This window comes from Lutra lutra, chromosome 1 (assembly GCF_902655055.1).
Source record: "Lutra lutra chromosome 1, mLutLut1.2, whole genome shotgun sequence".
Classification (NCBI taxonomy): domain Eukaryota; kingdom Metazoa; phylum Chordata; class Mammalia; order Carnivora; family Mustelidae; genus Lutra; species Lutra lutra.
In genome coordinates this window covers 8,539,487-8,555,574 of record NC_062278.1, presented here as the reverse complement: position 1 = coordinate 8,555,574, position 16,088 = coordinate 8,539,487, and the positions used below count along the sequence as shown (strand labels likewise).

The 16,088-nt window shown below is 53.2% G+C and overlaps 1 protein-coding gene across 1 annotated transcript in view; it reads left to right on the top strand.

Moving 5' to 3' along the window:
• Positions 1 to 16,088, top strand: part of SIM2 (SIM bHLH transcription factor 2) — a 53,170-nt gene that overhangs the window by 23,529 nt on the left and 13,553 nt on the right. Inside the window, exons 5-7 of the mRNA XM_047720030.1 lie at positions 686 to 771; positions 2,975 to 3,174; positions 7,891 to 7,997. Coding sequence (XP_047575986.1) covers positions 686 to 771; positions 2,975 to 3,174; positions 7,891 to 7,997 — 393 coding nt within the window. The remainder of the gene's footprint in view (positions 1 to 685; positions 772 to 2,974; positions 3,175 to 7,890; positions 7,998 to 16,088) is intronic.

Here is a 16,088-nt window from a genome sequence, read left to right as displayed (position 1 = left end):
CAGGCCAGCCAGGGAAAGACTGAATGGGGAGGGTCAGAGCCATCAAGAAAGGAGGGGTGGTCAGACTGGGGCTATAGATGAGGGCAAAAGCTTTGATCTGGCCGACCGAGTGGGTCTGTTGGGTTCTTTTCCCCATTCCCTGGCAATCTCGGGCAGGATCGGTGCCCACGGGCACAGCTGGCAGGAGGCGCCCTGTGGCTGCCTCCCTCTGCCGGAGAGAGGGCTGTGCCTGTGAGCCCTGACCCAGCATCCTCATCCCTGAGGAAGTCAGATGCCTCTGGGCAACTCAGACATCCTCCCCAGGACTGGCCAAGGCGGTTCATTTGGCACCAGGCCTCTGCACACCTGCCCGGAGGGGACCACAGACGTGTGAGCAGGGCTGGGCCCGCTGCACTTAGAGTTCTCAACGTCGGCCCTGGGCTGGTGTCTCCCGAGTTCCCACCATGGCCACGTTTCCAGCTGCCTACCTCTGGAGCACGTAGAAGCCACACCGGGACAGGGCCGGTCTCCCCACCCCACCCGGGGTCCAGCCGCAGGCGGAAGTCCCTGGGTTAGAGGCTGGGTGTTCTGGGATGGGGCCTCTGGCTGCCTGGTCTGGTCCTGAGGGTTGACTGAGGTCATGGGGACAAAACTGGGGCAAGCATCACCGGACAGTTGGCCCATCTAATGCCACTCCTGCTTTCAGAGTATGAGATAGAGAGGTCTTTCTTCCTGCGGATGAAGTGTGTCTTGGCGAAAAGAAACGCGGGCCTGACATGCAGTGGATACAAGGTACGAAGAGCCTGGTGTGGCGGGAGGGAAGCAGGAGTCGGCGGTGGGTCTTCACGGCTTTAAGGGTTGCTTCCCTTGCAAGAGCATCTGCAGACAGCACGCACCGGGACCCAGACATCTCGCCCTGCCCCAGGCAGAACTTTCTAGGGAAGCTGCCCGCCCCAGCTCCTGTAGCAGGTGTCCTGGTGTCCCACAAGGATATTCCAGGAGGACTGGATTTCATCGCATGAGACCAGGAATAAGTGTGGGCAAGGGTAGAACTTTCCTTTCCTGCAGTTTTCTCTTTGCTCGGGTCAGTGCCCCTGGAGCCTCCGCCCTCTAGTTACTGAGAACCCGTGTGGCGGGGTCGCAGTGAATATGCAGAGAACCGAGACGGTGCTCCTGCCCTGGAGTCTTTGACCAAACCCAGTGATGGCTGTGAGGTGCCTGACTAATGGCAGAACCTGTTCTGAGGGCCAAAGAGCTTTGGTCAGCAGACTCTCATCTCGTTAATTACCAGTCATCACGGCCCGCGGAGGGGAGTCTTCCTGGTCCCACTTTATGATCATCAGGGACGCAAGCAGAGAAGGGACGAGACTGGCAGAAGGCCCTTGCGCTAAGGGGCAGAGCTCCTCCTGGCTGCCTTTCTTCGCCAGACCTGGCCTCCTACTCTGGCTCGCTCCAGAACCCAGGAGTCGGTCCCCTGACGAGTCCAGGGGTGGCTTGGTGCCTCTGTACCCAAGTCAGCCTCTCCCGGGTGGACCAGCAGGTTGGGGGACGTCAGGGCTGAGCATCGCCTTCCGAGCTTCTGAGTCCTCTCTGGAGCCTGAAGTGACTGTTTCTCCCACCTTTGTCCTCTCTTTCTGGAATGCCCCTCCTGCCCTCCTCCCTACCACAGCGGCTGCCACCCCTTCAGCTTCTCCTCAGCAACCCGCCCCCCACTTTGAACCCCACACTGAGCTCTTTCCTTTGACTTTACCTCGCTTTGTTTTATGGTTTGGGGACACATTTCTTATTTGCTGACCCAGACTTGAAGCCTATTTCGACCAGGGGTGGAGAACCCCCGGCGCTGTCCTCTACCCAACAGACTTGGGTCTTGAGTTATGTCTGCCACTTTTTAGCTGTCTAATCTTTTTATTTATCTATCTATCTATTTATTTATTTATTTATTTATTTATTTATTTGACAGATAGAGATCACAAGTAGGTAGAGAGGCAGGCAGAGAGAGAGGAGGGAGCAGGTTCCCTGCTGAGCAGAGAGCCCGATGCGGGGCTCGATCCCAGAACCCTGAGATCATGACCTGAGCCGAAGGCAGAGGCTTTAACCCACTGAGCCACCCAGGTGCCCCTTAGCTGTCTAATCTTAAGCAAAACAGATCACCTACCTTGTCCTTAGTTTCCTCATCAGTAAGATGCGACAGTGGACTGGACGGATTTTAAGATTTGTTGGGGCTCTAAAGAGTGAACGCATCCAGGAGTCCCGGAGGAACGTTTTAGAAAAGAGAATTTAAGATTTTAGCTGTTCGTTGCTGCTGTCACGGTGATCGGGATCCTCTCAAGATTTTACTGACTCTTAACTCATACAAATGCTGCTAACAGAGAGGCTGAAGGTTGCACCAGTGTTTCTGTCGGCCATTTGAAACCCTCTACATTCTCTCCTGCATGGTTTTTGGCTATAACAATCAGGGGTTTCCATATAGCCATTCCGGCTTAGTGCTCATTACAAGGGGATAGAATCTTGAGTTACAAATAAACAAAACAAAATAAAAATACATTAAAGGAAGACCCTTGATTCTACTGAAAGAATTCTTCATTTACTGGTGGAATGGTGTAGCTTGTCGAGTGATGTAAGTGTCAAGTTAACTGGTTGTCAAATCGAGTCGCACCGGGAGGCGATGAGCATCGTGGAGCCAATGGTCAGCTTCCCCTGGTGCTTTCGTTGTGCCTCTGATAGTGACTTGGTGATGAGTTAATTATGGATAAATGCATTACGATTGGAGTCTTACCTTGTGGAGTTACTTGAGCAGAGTCACTTAGGTGAGACAACCCTTACATCCCATCATGATAGTTTCCTGAGAAAGAAGCATGTTGGCCCGACAGCTCAGTAGAGGCTGGGCGGGGCACTGTCCAGCACGCTCAAGAAGGCAGGCCCCAAGCCAGGAGGAGTGGGTGTCAGTCTGACCCCTGGGCTGCCGGCAGCTGACTCTGCCCTCTGCTTTCCCCAGGTCATCCACTGCAGTGGCTACTTGAAGATCAGGCAGTATGTGCTGGACATGTCCCTGTACGACTCTTGCTACCAGATCGTGGGGCTGGTGGCCGTGGGCCAGTCGCTGCCGCCCAGCGCCGTCACAGAGATCAAGCTGCACAGTAACATGTTCATGTTCAGGGCCAGCCTCGACCTGAAGCTGATCTTCCTGGATTCCAGGTGAGTTTGGCACCTGCTGTTCCTACAGAGTTCTGGAAGACCCTGACGGTGGAAACTGCCCCGAGAGCTACCCTGTTAAGCCAAAATGTAATGAGGAATAAGTCATACTAAGAATGCAAGTGAGAGAAGCGCCTGGGCGGCTTGGTCAGTTGAGCGTCTGCCTTCGGCTCAGGTCATGATCCCGGGGTCCGGGGATCGAGCCCCGCATTGGGCTGCCCGCTCAGCGGGGAGCCTGCTTCTCCCTCCCCCTTTGCTGCTCCCCCTACTCGTGCTCTTTCTCTCTCTCAAGAATGTGAGTTAGAAAGCGATTTAGTGGAATCAGGTCATGAGTTGAAGGACCTGCTATCAGCCGTAGGCCTCAGGGCATAGGCGCTTCTCCAGGCATCAGGTTTTATATTATTTTATATTATTCACTTCTCCCTTCATCATCCCACTGGAGTAGGAACTGGAAATACGTGTTGTGGACACAAGTTTTTGAAGGCCCACGAGGTCGGGATTGTCTTGTATCTCCATGGAGTAGGTAGGACCTTACGATCGAAAGAACGTAGTAGTGTGGGTGGTGGGGAGGGGGCTGCCCACGCAGGCTGGTGGGAGGCCATCCGAGCTGTGGCGGCCACCAGAGCTGAGGCTGCGAGCAGGCAGGCAGCCTTCCCTGGGGAAAGCTGTGGCCGCGACCTCAGTGGGGGCCCCCGGCTGGCCCTGACCCGGGAGGGCAACCCCGGCGGGCAGGGAGGGTCAAGATGCAGTGGCTCCAGACCCGGCTCTCTCGACCGTCCTTTCCCTTCTTACTTGAGGATGCCTGCCAGTCGGAAGGTCTGATCCCTGAGAGAGAAGGGAGCGTGAACGACGCAGAAGAACTGTGTTCGCTGGGCCCACGGCAGCCTGCACGGAGAGGGGGTTGCTGGAGCAGCCCAGCCGTCCCCCAGGGCGGCCCGCGGGCTTCACACGCCTGGAGGCCTCAGGCCTGTGGGGCTTCTCTGGGCTTCCCTTTTCTCGTCTGTGAAACAAGTCAGCCCTGCCCTGCCCACTGGGGTACCCACAGGCTGTTTAGGGCAAGTGAAATCTGAACCCAGACAGGAAGCATTTGTAAAAGTAGAAAGCCTGATGGGCCTGCAAGGTGAGTCACGCTGCCGCCTCGCAGTCCCCTAGAGGAGGACTCGATGTTCAGAGACCCTACTTCTGCTTTTTGGTGTGTGTGGCTAAGCTTTCTGGGAGAGAGGAGATAGATACATCTACATGTAAATATATACATACACACACACACACACACACACATAGTTGTTAAGATTTGTAGATTTTTTTTCCCATCTTTTTAACTGTGGTAAAATATACATGCCATAAAATTGGTCATTTTAACCAGTTATGGGAGAAAACCACACATATTTGGTTAGGGCTGGGAAGAGAAGACACCAGTTAGCATAGTTCATCGTTAGCGCACCTCAGAACCTCAGAACCCTGCAAAGGTAGAGAAGTGACAAGGGTTGACATGACAGACTTGGACTTTGTGCTCCCAGGAGCTCCAAGCAGAGTACGCATAACTCTTTGGGGGAAGGAGGCCAGCCCCTTTGGGCAGGCAGACGCTGACAAATGCTGTTTCCTGCAGGGAAGACAGGCACCTGCCTGGAGGGGCCCAGGGTGGGTGGGCTGCCTGGCGTGTGGCAGAAGTGACCGCAGGCAGTGGTGGGAAGGGGTTCTTTCTGGATTCAGGAGGCACTTTTAAAAGTGAACTGAAAAGAGTTCCAGTCCTCCAAGTTCATTATTTTAGACACTTGGGGGAGGTTCTCCCTTGTTATGTCTGTCTCCTCCTAGTTTTCCTTTGAGGGTTCCAGGAAAAGCCTCTGAGGCTCAGTGAATTCTCTAGAAGATGAAAGAGGGAGGTCTCCCCGGAGAAGAGACTTCACATCTTCTCAAATGGTTCAGTGCATGCAGCTTTGAAACAAGAAGGACAAACGGAGGGCTTTGCGGAAGAGGGCATACAACGTGAGCTGACAGGCCAGACTGCTCGGGGAGGGAGCCTCAGGCATGGGCTTTCTTGAATGCCAGCATCCTTCCACCTCAGTGTGAGGGCCAGACCCCTGAGGTGAGTAGGAAAGAAAGACTGTGAACTTGCAGAAGACATCCTGTCTCTGCAGAAGTCCCCATGGTTCTCCCAGCTAAGTACCAGGAAGCTTCTAGCAAAGCTTCTGAACTCCAGTCATCTAAGAGATGCTTAAGAGAGAGATGAGCTGGAGAATTCTTCACTCCACTCTGGTCTCTGGTCCATTGTAGCTCGGCTCTGAGAGGTCTCTGGGCTGGGGGACAGAGGGGCTGGCCCAGGACCCAGAGGTCGGCAGAATGGCCCGGCGGGGTGGGAGATGTCAGCTCCTACATCCAAACCCCAGAAGCCACTGTGTGGGCTTGGCTTGAAGCCCAGCAGCCCTAGAGTCCAGGGGCCTGGGGGGGTGGCCCCTGGGCCCCCCCACCCAGCGACTCCCAGACACAACTGAACTCAGCGTAACCTGAAATTTGGTTCATAGGGGTTTTGTGGTATTTCACTTTGAAACCGTAGCTGGTGCTTTTGCTAAGGATGGGTGAACCCAGCCATGTTTGGGGTTTGGCAAATCCCTCTGACAGGTCTTCAGACACTGGAGGTTTGGAAAAAACCATGAGGGCACGCTGCCAGACCCTTCTCTTTCCCTTTAATTTTTAAAACCAGCGTGCACTTTGATGAGAAACTTAATACATGTGTTTCTGATTCATTTACACGTTCGAGGCCGTTGTTCTGTAACTTTGCTTCCAAAGGGTCTGGGAAGCCTCTTTCATCCCCACACCGTAGAGATGCCTGGTTTTCTTTCTGGGGGGATGCCCCGTCTCAGTTTTCCTGCCACACAGTTCGACTCCAGTGGGGCCTGAAGTTCTAGGTGGCCCTTAGACACATCCCCCGAGCCCTGAAAGGCTGCGGCAAGTTCCCTTTTCCACCTACCTCCAGCCCCATCTCCTTCCCACCCTGGAGGAACACCATGGAAATGTGTACACCAAATAGTGAGTAATTCCAAGGAAATATGAGGCTCCCAGAGATTTACAACCCGAAGCCCGCACAGAACTCAACAGAAAGGGGAGCGGGTTACAGAATGAAAGTGAGGTCAAGTTTCCCCGTTTCATTTCTAGCCAACATTTCAGACAGAAATCAGCAGGACCTCCAGTCCTGGCCCAGCCTCAGGCCCCACCTCTGCCCCCCAGAACCGCCTCCCTTCCCTTAGAATCCTTCTTGTCCTCCTCTTTCATCTGTTCTTGAATATCTATCACCAAGACGTTCGGGCCATCTCCTCCAAGGGCACAGCTCCCCGCTCAGTTGCCCAGGGCCTGAGGAACAACACCGTTGCCTCCGGAGGGAGTGATCCGAAGGCCAGTGATGATGTGGGCTTGGACCTTGAGAGCTGCTTTTCTTCACAGAGCTGTTGTGGGGCCTCTTGAAGAGAATCTTCATTCCTGGGGTTTGATGAGAACAGAGAGGTGATAATGGCAGGAAAGCCCGGGGACATGCTGCCCTTTCGTCAGCAGACTGAAGGTTTACCTTGCAGTCATGCTATTTGTGGGGGCTGTTCTACCGTTTTCTGGGGGCTGCACCACCATGCTCCACTCATAGGAGGGGTCATTGGCTCCAGCTAGTCTGAATAAGCCACCGCCCAACCAGAGCGTCCTGAGACCACGGCATCCGGTGAGACATCGGGGCTCACACACTCCGTGCGAGGTTTCCGGATGTGGAAACCTCCTAGGTGGCCGTCAGGGGGTGAACAGACAAACCTAATGTGATATCTACGTGCATAGAACATTACCCGACCATGAAAACGAACCACATCTATCACACGCCACAGCATGGGCAAACCCTGAAAACATGATGCCAGGTAAAAGAAGCCAGACAAAAGGACGTATGCCACATCATTTCACCCCTCTGCGATACCTGCTTTTTAAAATTTTTATTTATTTGTTTGTCAGAGAGAGTGATCGCACAAGCAGGGGGAGTGGCAGGCAGAGGCAGAGGAAGAAGCAGGCTTCCCGCTGAGCAAGGAGCCCAATGTGGGGGACTCAATCCCAGGACCCCAGGATCATGACCTGAGCCAAAGGCAGCCACTTGACCGACTGAGCCACCCAGACACCCCACTTGTAAGATATCTAGAATAGAAAGATTCATAGAGACAGAGGGAGAGTGAAGGTTACCTGGGTGCAGTGGGGAGTTCTGGAGCTGGAAAGGGTGCTGGTCCGACAAGATTGTGGATGTAGTTATTGCACTAAATGTACACTTAAAAATGGTTAAAATGGCAAAGGTTTTCTACTATGCATATTTTACCATAATAAAAAAACAAAGGTTCCCATTGGACTGTCACCCAAAAGCCCCAGGAGAGTGGGTCTTTCTCCCACTATCAGCATCAAAGTTCAGGTGTAAGCGCCCCCAGAGAAGCTTCACCCCGAAAAAGGGAAACATGTTAAGCCATCAAATGTTCTTCTAGCCGGTGGTTTCAGAAGAACATTCCCGCTCACAAACACTGCTACATCCTGCACAGGGCTAGAGTTCAAAGACTGTCTTCTTCAAAGATCACTCAGTTTCCAAAACCAACATCAGCCCCCCTCCCCTGAGCCTTTTAGCACTTGACTCGTTGGCCAGACCAGTATTAGTTTAAATGAAAGGCGGTCTGCAGAGCCGCGTAACCCACGGAGCCACTGTTCCCCTCCCCCCAGGGTGACCGAGCTGACCGGGTATGAGCCGCAGGACCTGATCGAGAAGACCCTCTACCATCACGTGCACGGCTGTGACGTCTTCCACCTCCGCTACGCGCACCACCTCCGTGAGTACCGCTCACTCGAGCCGCGCTGGGCTGTGGGCGGGGCTCGCTGTGGGCGGGGCTCGCCGGGGCTTGGGCAGAGCGGGGAGGAGGCCCTTGTCGGGTACCATGGTCACCCGCTGTGCACACGTGAATTTTAAAAGTCCTGCGCGCTCCATCCACCCCTCCATTAAGCACAGTTACTGGTCTGTTCTCAGCCGTCCAAGCTCACCTTCCGGTGATGTGGCGGGGGTGGGATGGTGCGGAAGCTCCTGGATTGGAGATGGTGATTTACAACCTGAATGTCTCTATGACATCTGGACACCGGCTGCAAATGAAGGCAACCAGCAAAAGAACCAGCACGTACAGAGTCCTTACTATTGTCGGGCACTGGTTTAAGTGGTTAAATATGTTGCCAGCCCGATGAGGGAGCTTCTCCTGTTCATAGCTTTCTTTTACTGCTGAGGAGGAGCTGAGGTTCAGAGAGGTTCTGCCACTTCCCCGGGGTCACACAGTGAGAGGCAGCAGGCGGTCTCTGATCGCTGTCCACCACCTGGTTGGCAAGCTCAGGGGAGACCCCAGGTTCCCAGGATGGGAGAAGTCAGCATGGAAAGAGGGAACAATCAGTATTCGATTTGCCAAAGCAGACAGTTGGATGAACATCTGCATGGCATGGGGGTGGGCCTCAAGTCACTGAAATGTTTAAAGAAGTGACACTTTTCTTCCGGAATCCAACTTGAGGCAGTAAAGAATTGGCATGGAGCAGGATACCTCATCTTCTCACGGTCCAGCCTTCCATGCCAATGGCCGGCTCAGGGGTGCTTGGTAAGGGGGAGGAGAAGGTTGGAGGAACAAGATCTTCTCCTGCCCCCATTCTCGCTTTGCTTTGTGTTGATGAGGAGGCGTTTAAGGACAAGTGGCTGGTGTCAGGCTGAGGGTGGATGGCAGGTCAAGGACTGTTCGCTCTGGCCACATCGTCTGCCTGCCCAGTCATCTCTCATCCCAGTGGGCATGGCAGTCACTAGGGTGTCGCTAGGCAGACTCACACAGCTTCTTCCTGCTCCCTTTTGATTCACAACAGCAAGGAGCGGTCGCTGTGCATGGACAGACTCAGAGTTGTGAGCCGCCTTTGTATTTCTTGCGTTTCAATAACCAAATCGTGATACAGACATCCCTGTCGTTCTTGAAAGCAGCTTGGTCAGGAAGCAACTGCTGACCATTTGGACGGGATCTATAGGTTGGCCTCCTACGCTCCTACGGGGGCTGGTACAGGGGTAGGGAGTGTCGATTACAGAATAGTTATTGGAGAGACTTGCTTGGCAGAGAGTAAGCTGAGAGTATGTGCTCTAGAGTCGCGAGAGTGGTCGGGAGATGAAGAGGCTTCTGCTTTGAGGGTGTGGAGCAACAGCATCACCACGGAACAATCTAGAAGGGAAGAGAGGTGTGAGGGTCCTCATCTCCACACCACCTGGGGGATACCCTGGGAAGGACATTCCCAGTCACTACCACTGCAGGTGGGGAAGGCAGGCAGCTGCTCTGAAAGCCTCCACCCCACAGGTCCCCAGCCCCCTCCTATGGAGGCAGGAGCTCGTCAGGACCCCTGATACCCAGCAAGCCCTGATATCCCCTCAAATTACCTGCAGGAAGAGTTGCTCCTCAAAGTGGGGGCTGTACTGGAGGACATTAGGCCTCTAAGCCCGGAGACTGAAAACTTATGGAATTAAAAGTCTTCATTTTAAATCTCATTTTTTAAAAAAGATTTTATTTATTTATTTGACAGACAGAGATCACAAGTAGGCAGAGAGGCAGGCAGAGAGAGAGGAGGAAGCAGGCTCCCTGCTGAGCAGAGAGCCCGATGCGGGGCTTGATCCCAGGACCTTAGACCATACCTGAGCCAAAGGCAGAGGATTTAACCCACTGAACCACCCAGACGCCCTCATTTCTTTCTTTTTTTTTTTTTTTTAAGATTTTATTTATTTGTCAGAGAGAGAGAGAGAGAGAATGCACAGCAAGGGGAGCACAGGCAGACGGAGAAGCACGCTTCCCACTGAGCAAGGAGCCTGACGTGGGGTTCGATCCCAGAACCTGGGATCATGACCTGAGCCAAAGGCAGACGCTTAACTGACTGAGCCACCCCGGCGTCCCTTAAATCTCATTTCTTATCTCTGTGCTGCCTGGCTCATAGAGGGGAGCAGGGATTTTTTTTTTTTCCAGGGGAAATAAATATAATTTGTGCTTTGGAAATGTAATGAAAGCCACAGTGATGATCAGCATGAGGCTCTTGTGACCCCGACACAGTCTGGATGCTTTGCATGTGTCCATTCTGACCTTTCATCATTGAGGGGAGCTGGGCGGCCCTTATGCCCATTGCCCAGCAGAGCAGATGAGCCCCAGGGGTGGAGGCCTGTGGCCGGACAGCAGCTGAGTCAGACAGGACTGGGGTCCAGGCTTGTTTGGCTCTCAAGCCTTAAGCGGTTTCCGCCACAAGGTGGCTCTTAGACGTGGAGACATGGGCCCGTCTTTGCTGCATCAGGAATCCCAATCTTACCAAACTCACCCGGCTTATGAAGGGACTTTATTTATTTGAGAGATCCTCTGCAGTTTGTATGACAAATTCACCTTATCCCACTTGGAATTTGGTATTTCTAGATATCTCGACAAGGGAGCCCTGAAAGGGAACACATTCACAGGCTTCCAGGAGACACAGGGAAAAGACAGAGGCATTTAGAAACCAGAGGGAGCACGGTGGTTTTTTAATTTTCTCCAAATGGGCTAGAATTGGTAAATCAAAGAAAATTAAAAATAGCAATACTGACAATGATTGCCACTGTGCAGTGACCTTCGCAACAGTGGAGAGCATATCCCAGCCAGGCTGCGGGTAGATGGGGCATGGCCTGGGGATCCACCGTGAGCCCCACGTCTGCCTCAGAGTCCCTTCCCCAGCTTTTCCTGACATGAACTAGAGCACCTTCAACAGTGAGAAATAGCAGAGGCTCTTAACACAAATAGGGGCAGGAATTAGTCTTCCAGAGCTCACACCTTGGCTCCAGGATTGGAACATTCTTTGGATATCCTCTTCAGGAAAGCCATTAATTTCGCCTTCAGTGCTGGGACTCTCGGACGAAGAAAGGGGACGTATTCAACATGCAGAGCTTGGTTTTTGGAAGCCGGGTCTTTGTGGGTGTGGAGCTGGGGCGGTTTTGAAATCTCTGTGTTGTGAGGTAGCTGGGGCTCTGAGTCTCCTTCCCACGCACAGAACTGGGGCCAGAGGGGCCAACTCTGGGAGCCGACCCTGAGCCTAGAGTTCAAGGACAGCAGTTTATTTGGACAGTGGCCAAAACATGGTCAAGGGAGAGAGAAGTAAGTCACGGAGGGGAAGGAGTCTTAAGAGGGACTTGTCTGTCTGGGACTCAGTCATGGCGCCAAGGCAGGTGGGCTGAGGCATTTATGTTCCTGTTTCTGCCAGTCATCGGATGATGGCCGCTCTCGGGGCTGTTAACCCCCCAGCTCCCCCACATCTGTCAGCGTGGGCTCTGCCGGAGAAAGGCCTCAGGGAGGAGATGGGGCCGTCAGAAGTTGCTGGGTGCGCTCCCTGGTGAGGGATGCGATGAGGCATCTGTCAGAGCAAAGGTCCAAAGGGCTGTGTCTCGTCAGCCTACCCCCCACCCCCCGCGTTGGTCTCTAGGCTTCGAGAAGGTGTTCTCCGTCCAGCCCTCCCTCCACAAGCTGCTCCTCACCTCCCAGCCCAGGTGGTCATCTTGTCCTCGCAGGCACTGGTCACCCCCACAGCCCAGGGGCCCAGTTGGTCAGTTTGAGTGTTGTCCACACCCAGACTCCTGCCCCGTGGGAGCTGGGGGAAGCCAAGCCTCACCCCACTCTTTCCAGTTCTGTTTTCACTCCTCGTATGGTGTCATCTGCTATCACCTCTCCTCCAGGAGGATGTGTCCGGCTCCTTCCAGCCCTGCCTGCTTTCGCCTCACGCTGTTCGGATCCTTATGGGGACTGTATTGGTCTGCTTGGGCCGCCATGACAAAATACCCCAGGCTTAAATCACAGAAATGTGTTTCCTCACAGTTCTGGAAGCTTGAAACTGAGATCAAGGTGTTGGCAGGGCTGGGTTCGCCGGAGGCCTCTGTCCTTGTCTTGTAGATGAGCGTCTTGTTCCTGTGGCCTCACGTGATCGTCCCTCTGTGTATCTGCGTCCTCGTCTCTTTTAATTATAAGAACACTGGCCACACTGGATGAGGGTTCCCTCCCTCCCCCCCGCCATTACTTCATTTTATTTCTGTTACTTCTTTAAAGCTCCTATCTCTAAATACAGCGACATTCTGAGGTACTGTGGGATGGGGCTTCAACATATGAATCTGGGTAGAACACAGTTCAGCCCATGACAGGGACTTTCCTCAGAGCTCTGTGTCTTTCCCCAAGTAGTAGACCCAGCTGGACAGGCTGGCTTCAGGGGCGCGGGTGAGAAGTCTGAGAAGGCAGGATTCATCATTTGGAAACGTGACTTTTCAGTCCTGTCCCGTGGTGCTTCAGTAACTGATGGCAGAGCTCTGGGCCGGGCAACAGCCTCCTGCCCTCCAGGCTTCACCTAGATCCCGGATCCACAGGGGGCCATGCCAACCTAGGACTCAAGTCTTTCATTCTCATCACAGCTGGAGCTGGCTTGGTGTCTGCCCCAGGAGGGCAGGCACTCCACTTCCTTTCTGCCACGACAGAAGGAGGCCAGAGATGGCCAGGACTATGGTGACCCTCAGAACTCCAAGGCCTTGGGGGGCGCTGGCCTCCTCTTCCAGGGGAACACACAGACACATCTGTCTTCGTAGTGGATGAGGTCACCGAGCACAGGAGACATCTGCCAGCACCCAGGGAAGTCACTGTCCAATTTACCAAGGCCAGATTTTCTCCACACTGGCGTCCCAAACCCAGGAATCCCGGGAGATGGGGGCGAAGGCCTTTGCCAGCAGCAGGGTTAGACATAAGGCCGTGGTGGCTCTGGAGGAGCACAGTCAGCCAAATGGTTTTCACACATTGTTCAAAATATTATCTTAACCCAGAGCAGGGACCCACAGGGTCCAAAGAAAGCACAGCCCCTAAAGAAAGAGAATTCAACACCTTCCAGAAAGTTAGTTTCCTGAGGAGAAGCAGAACACGGGTTTCGTGAGATCAGAAAGACGGGGCTGGCGTGGCCCTGGCACTTCGGCTTCTGTGTCCTTGTGGACCTGGGCCTTCCCTGCCAGTCAGACTGGGCCAGCACTTTCCCCTGAAGCTTCTACAAGGACAAACAAACCCAGATCCTCTAGGGAATGTATTTGACCCACCCCACCCCCCAAGCCTTCTCCTGACCACCATCCCGAGGTGGCTCTGCTGAATGTGGGCCCCAGCACAGGCCAGACAATCATGCGGCCTCAGGCCAATACACAGCTTGGGAAGGGACTGACATCTACGAACCCGATGATTTCTGTTGAGGGACACTGGACAGATTTCTTGTGGACACAGTAGTTCAGAAGAACTAGGATATCCACAAAGCTATTTGTACAAGATGGGCAGAGAATGTCCCCCTAGCTCTCTAGTTAGGCCCCTCTTCACAGTGGGCTCAGATCACAGAGAACACAGGCCATGTCCTATTGTCAAGACATTTCGATATCCCAGAAAGGCTTCAAAGTCTGAATGTGTGGTCTACAGAGTTCAAGAAATAACTGTTATAACAATATGATAGGACAGCTGGTAGACACCCATAGAGAACGTACCTTAAATGGCACACAGCCCAAATGTTTATGGGGCCAGGCCGGTGACATGTATGAATGGGCAGCTGGAGGGCAGTAGGGAGTGGGCCTGTGGCTAACACCTGACCAGCCAAAGGCACCCAGAGTAACAACAGCACTGGGCCACCAGCAGAGCCCACCCATGAGCTTATGCGGTACATGGGACACCAGTTTGCCTAACTCTATGGAACAGGGGACAGAGGTCTTCAAATGAAAGATAAAGTTGAAAGGAGTTTCTAATCTACTGTGACCATTGCATTTTAAGTGACACTAGCCTCTGCTGCTAGCCTTGCTTGTCTCTGGACTGGGAATGGATGACTACGTTTAATTCATACTCAGATCCTTTTTTAGATCCTATCCTCCAAGCAGAGTCTGGAGGTGGAGCTGTCTTGGTCCTGCAGGTGACGGTGTGGGGAGCCTGTGCGTGAAGGGGGAACCACGAGCGATGGAGCAGTACAGAATCCTAGAAAGTGCAGCATGATCCACGTGTCGTCCTGATCCCTGGAAGCAGTTTGGGACATCTAGACATGTAGACTGTACCTTTGGGATACAGATGGGTCAGTCTCAGCCCAGCTTCGGTGGTCGGTGCCACAATGTGGCTCTTGGGGACATTCTTCCTGAAGGTGCTTCTGTGTTGTCCTACCCATCCTACCCTCAGCGTGGAGCAGGGTATTGTGTGGGGAACGTGCACGCCCCCTTCATGGGGCTTTCTTGAGTCTCACCGACCACTCCCCCGAGGCCAAGCCAGCCCAGAGGATAAGAGCAGGAGAAGCACGGGGATCACACTCACCCGTTTTCCCATGGAGGGTGTTATCCTGGCGGGGGCTGAACATGACGGAAATGCACTCGTGCACAGTTTTGGGGACCAGAAGTCCAAAGTGAATGTGTTGGCAGGCTGGGCTCCCTTTGGGGCCTCAAGGGAGGATCCTTCCTGCCTCTTTCAGCATCTGCTGCTGAAAGGGTCCATCCCTCCACTCTCTGCCTTGGCTGCTTTCCCCCACAACCCCTCCGCTGGTGTATATCTTCTCCTCTTCTGTCTTAGAGGGGCATTTGTGTCGAGGTAAAGCCCACCCCATTCCAGAACAATGTCGTCTTGAGATCTTTAACGATGACACCTGCAGAGACCCTTTTCCCAAATATGGTCACATTTGTAGGTTCCTTGGGTCAGAAGGCAGAACATATCTTTTGGGGGAACACTAGTCAATCAAGACAGGCATTTCTGGTGTCCTCTTCAGCTCTTCATATTCAAAACCAAATAGAAATTGTGCTCCAGGCCAAGGCTTACTGTCCTCTCAGAGGCCGAGAGGCCTAGTTGTGCCTTCACGAGGAATTCCAGAGGAACCGGGCAGGCCACCTACTTTTCTGGATAGCAAATTCACGGAACCAGAATCTCCACCCCAAAGTGGCCTCAGAAAATCACGACCACTGGCCTCCATGCCAGCATGGGCCACCCTGATTTCGGAAACATCTTGGACCATGATGTTGGGGATATTATGTTTTGGAAGCTCCAGAGCCAAGACCTCTGCCCCCAGAGCTCACAGCTTAGGGGAGTCTCCAGCCTGGCCCTGTCCCTCACCTCCAGGCAGGGCCTTAGCTCATAGCCCTCCAGATCCCTTCAGGCAGCCAATTAAGAATGACGGACTGGAGGGGGAGCTAGAGCAAACCGAGGAATGTTGTGACTAAGCATCTAGGATTTCAACTTTGATTGATACGTGGACTATCACCATGGGTCATAGAGAAGAACAAAAAAACTCAGTGTCTATGTTTGGTCTCCATGTCTAAGCCCCATCCCAGCAGAGGCAGGGAGAGTCAGAAATAAAATCTCGGCAACTTCTGCCATCGGAATCCTAATATGAAATATTTGGGATAAACTGGCTTTATTATATCTGGCTTAGATGATTACAGATAGGTTTTAGGAATGTTGTAAGAAGTAAGGGAAGTATAGGGGTGCCTGGGTGGCTCATTTGGTTAAGTGTCCGGCTCTTGATTTCAGCCCAGGTCCCAATCTCAGGGTCGTGGGATTGAGCCCCACACTGGGCTCCATGCTCAGCATGGAGTCCGCTTGGGATTCTCTCTCCTTCTCCCTCTGCCCCTTCCTGCTGCACATGTGCACTCGCTCTTTCTCGAAGGGGGGAAAAAAAAAGAAAAGAAAGAAGGAAAGTATGAAGTACAAGGTAGGAAAAAGGAAAAGCATACAGTCTTATTGCCGGGGGTGCTATGGATACCACTAGGAACAGACTTCAAAGTTGAGAAGCCTCATAAGCATTTCTGTTGAGGAAGGAATGGCCACTTGGGAAATCCACATGTGGGACCCTTGTTGGATCTTACCACATCTCTTTTGGGGCCA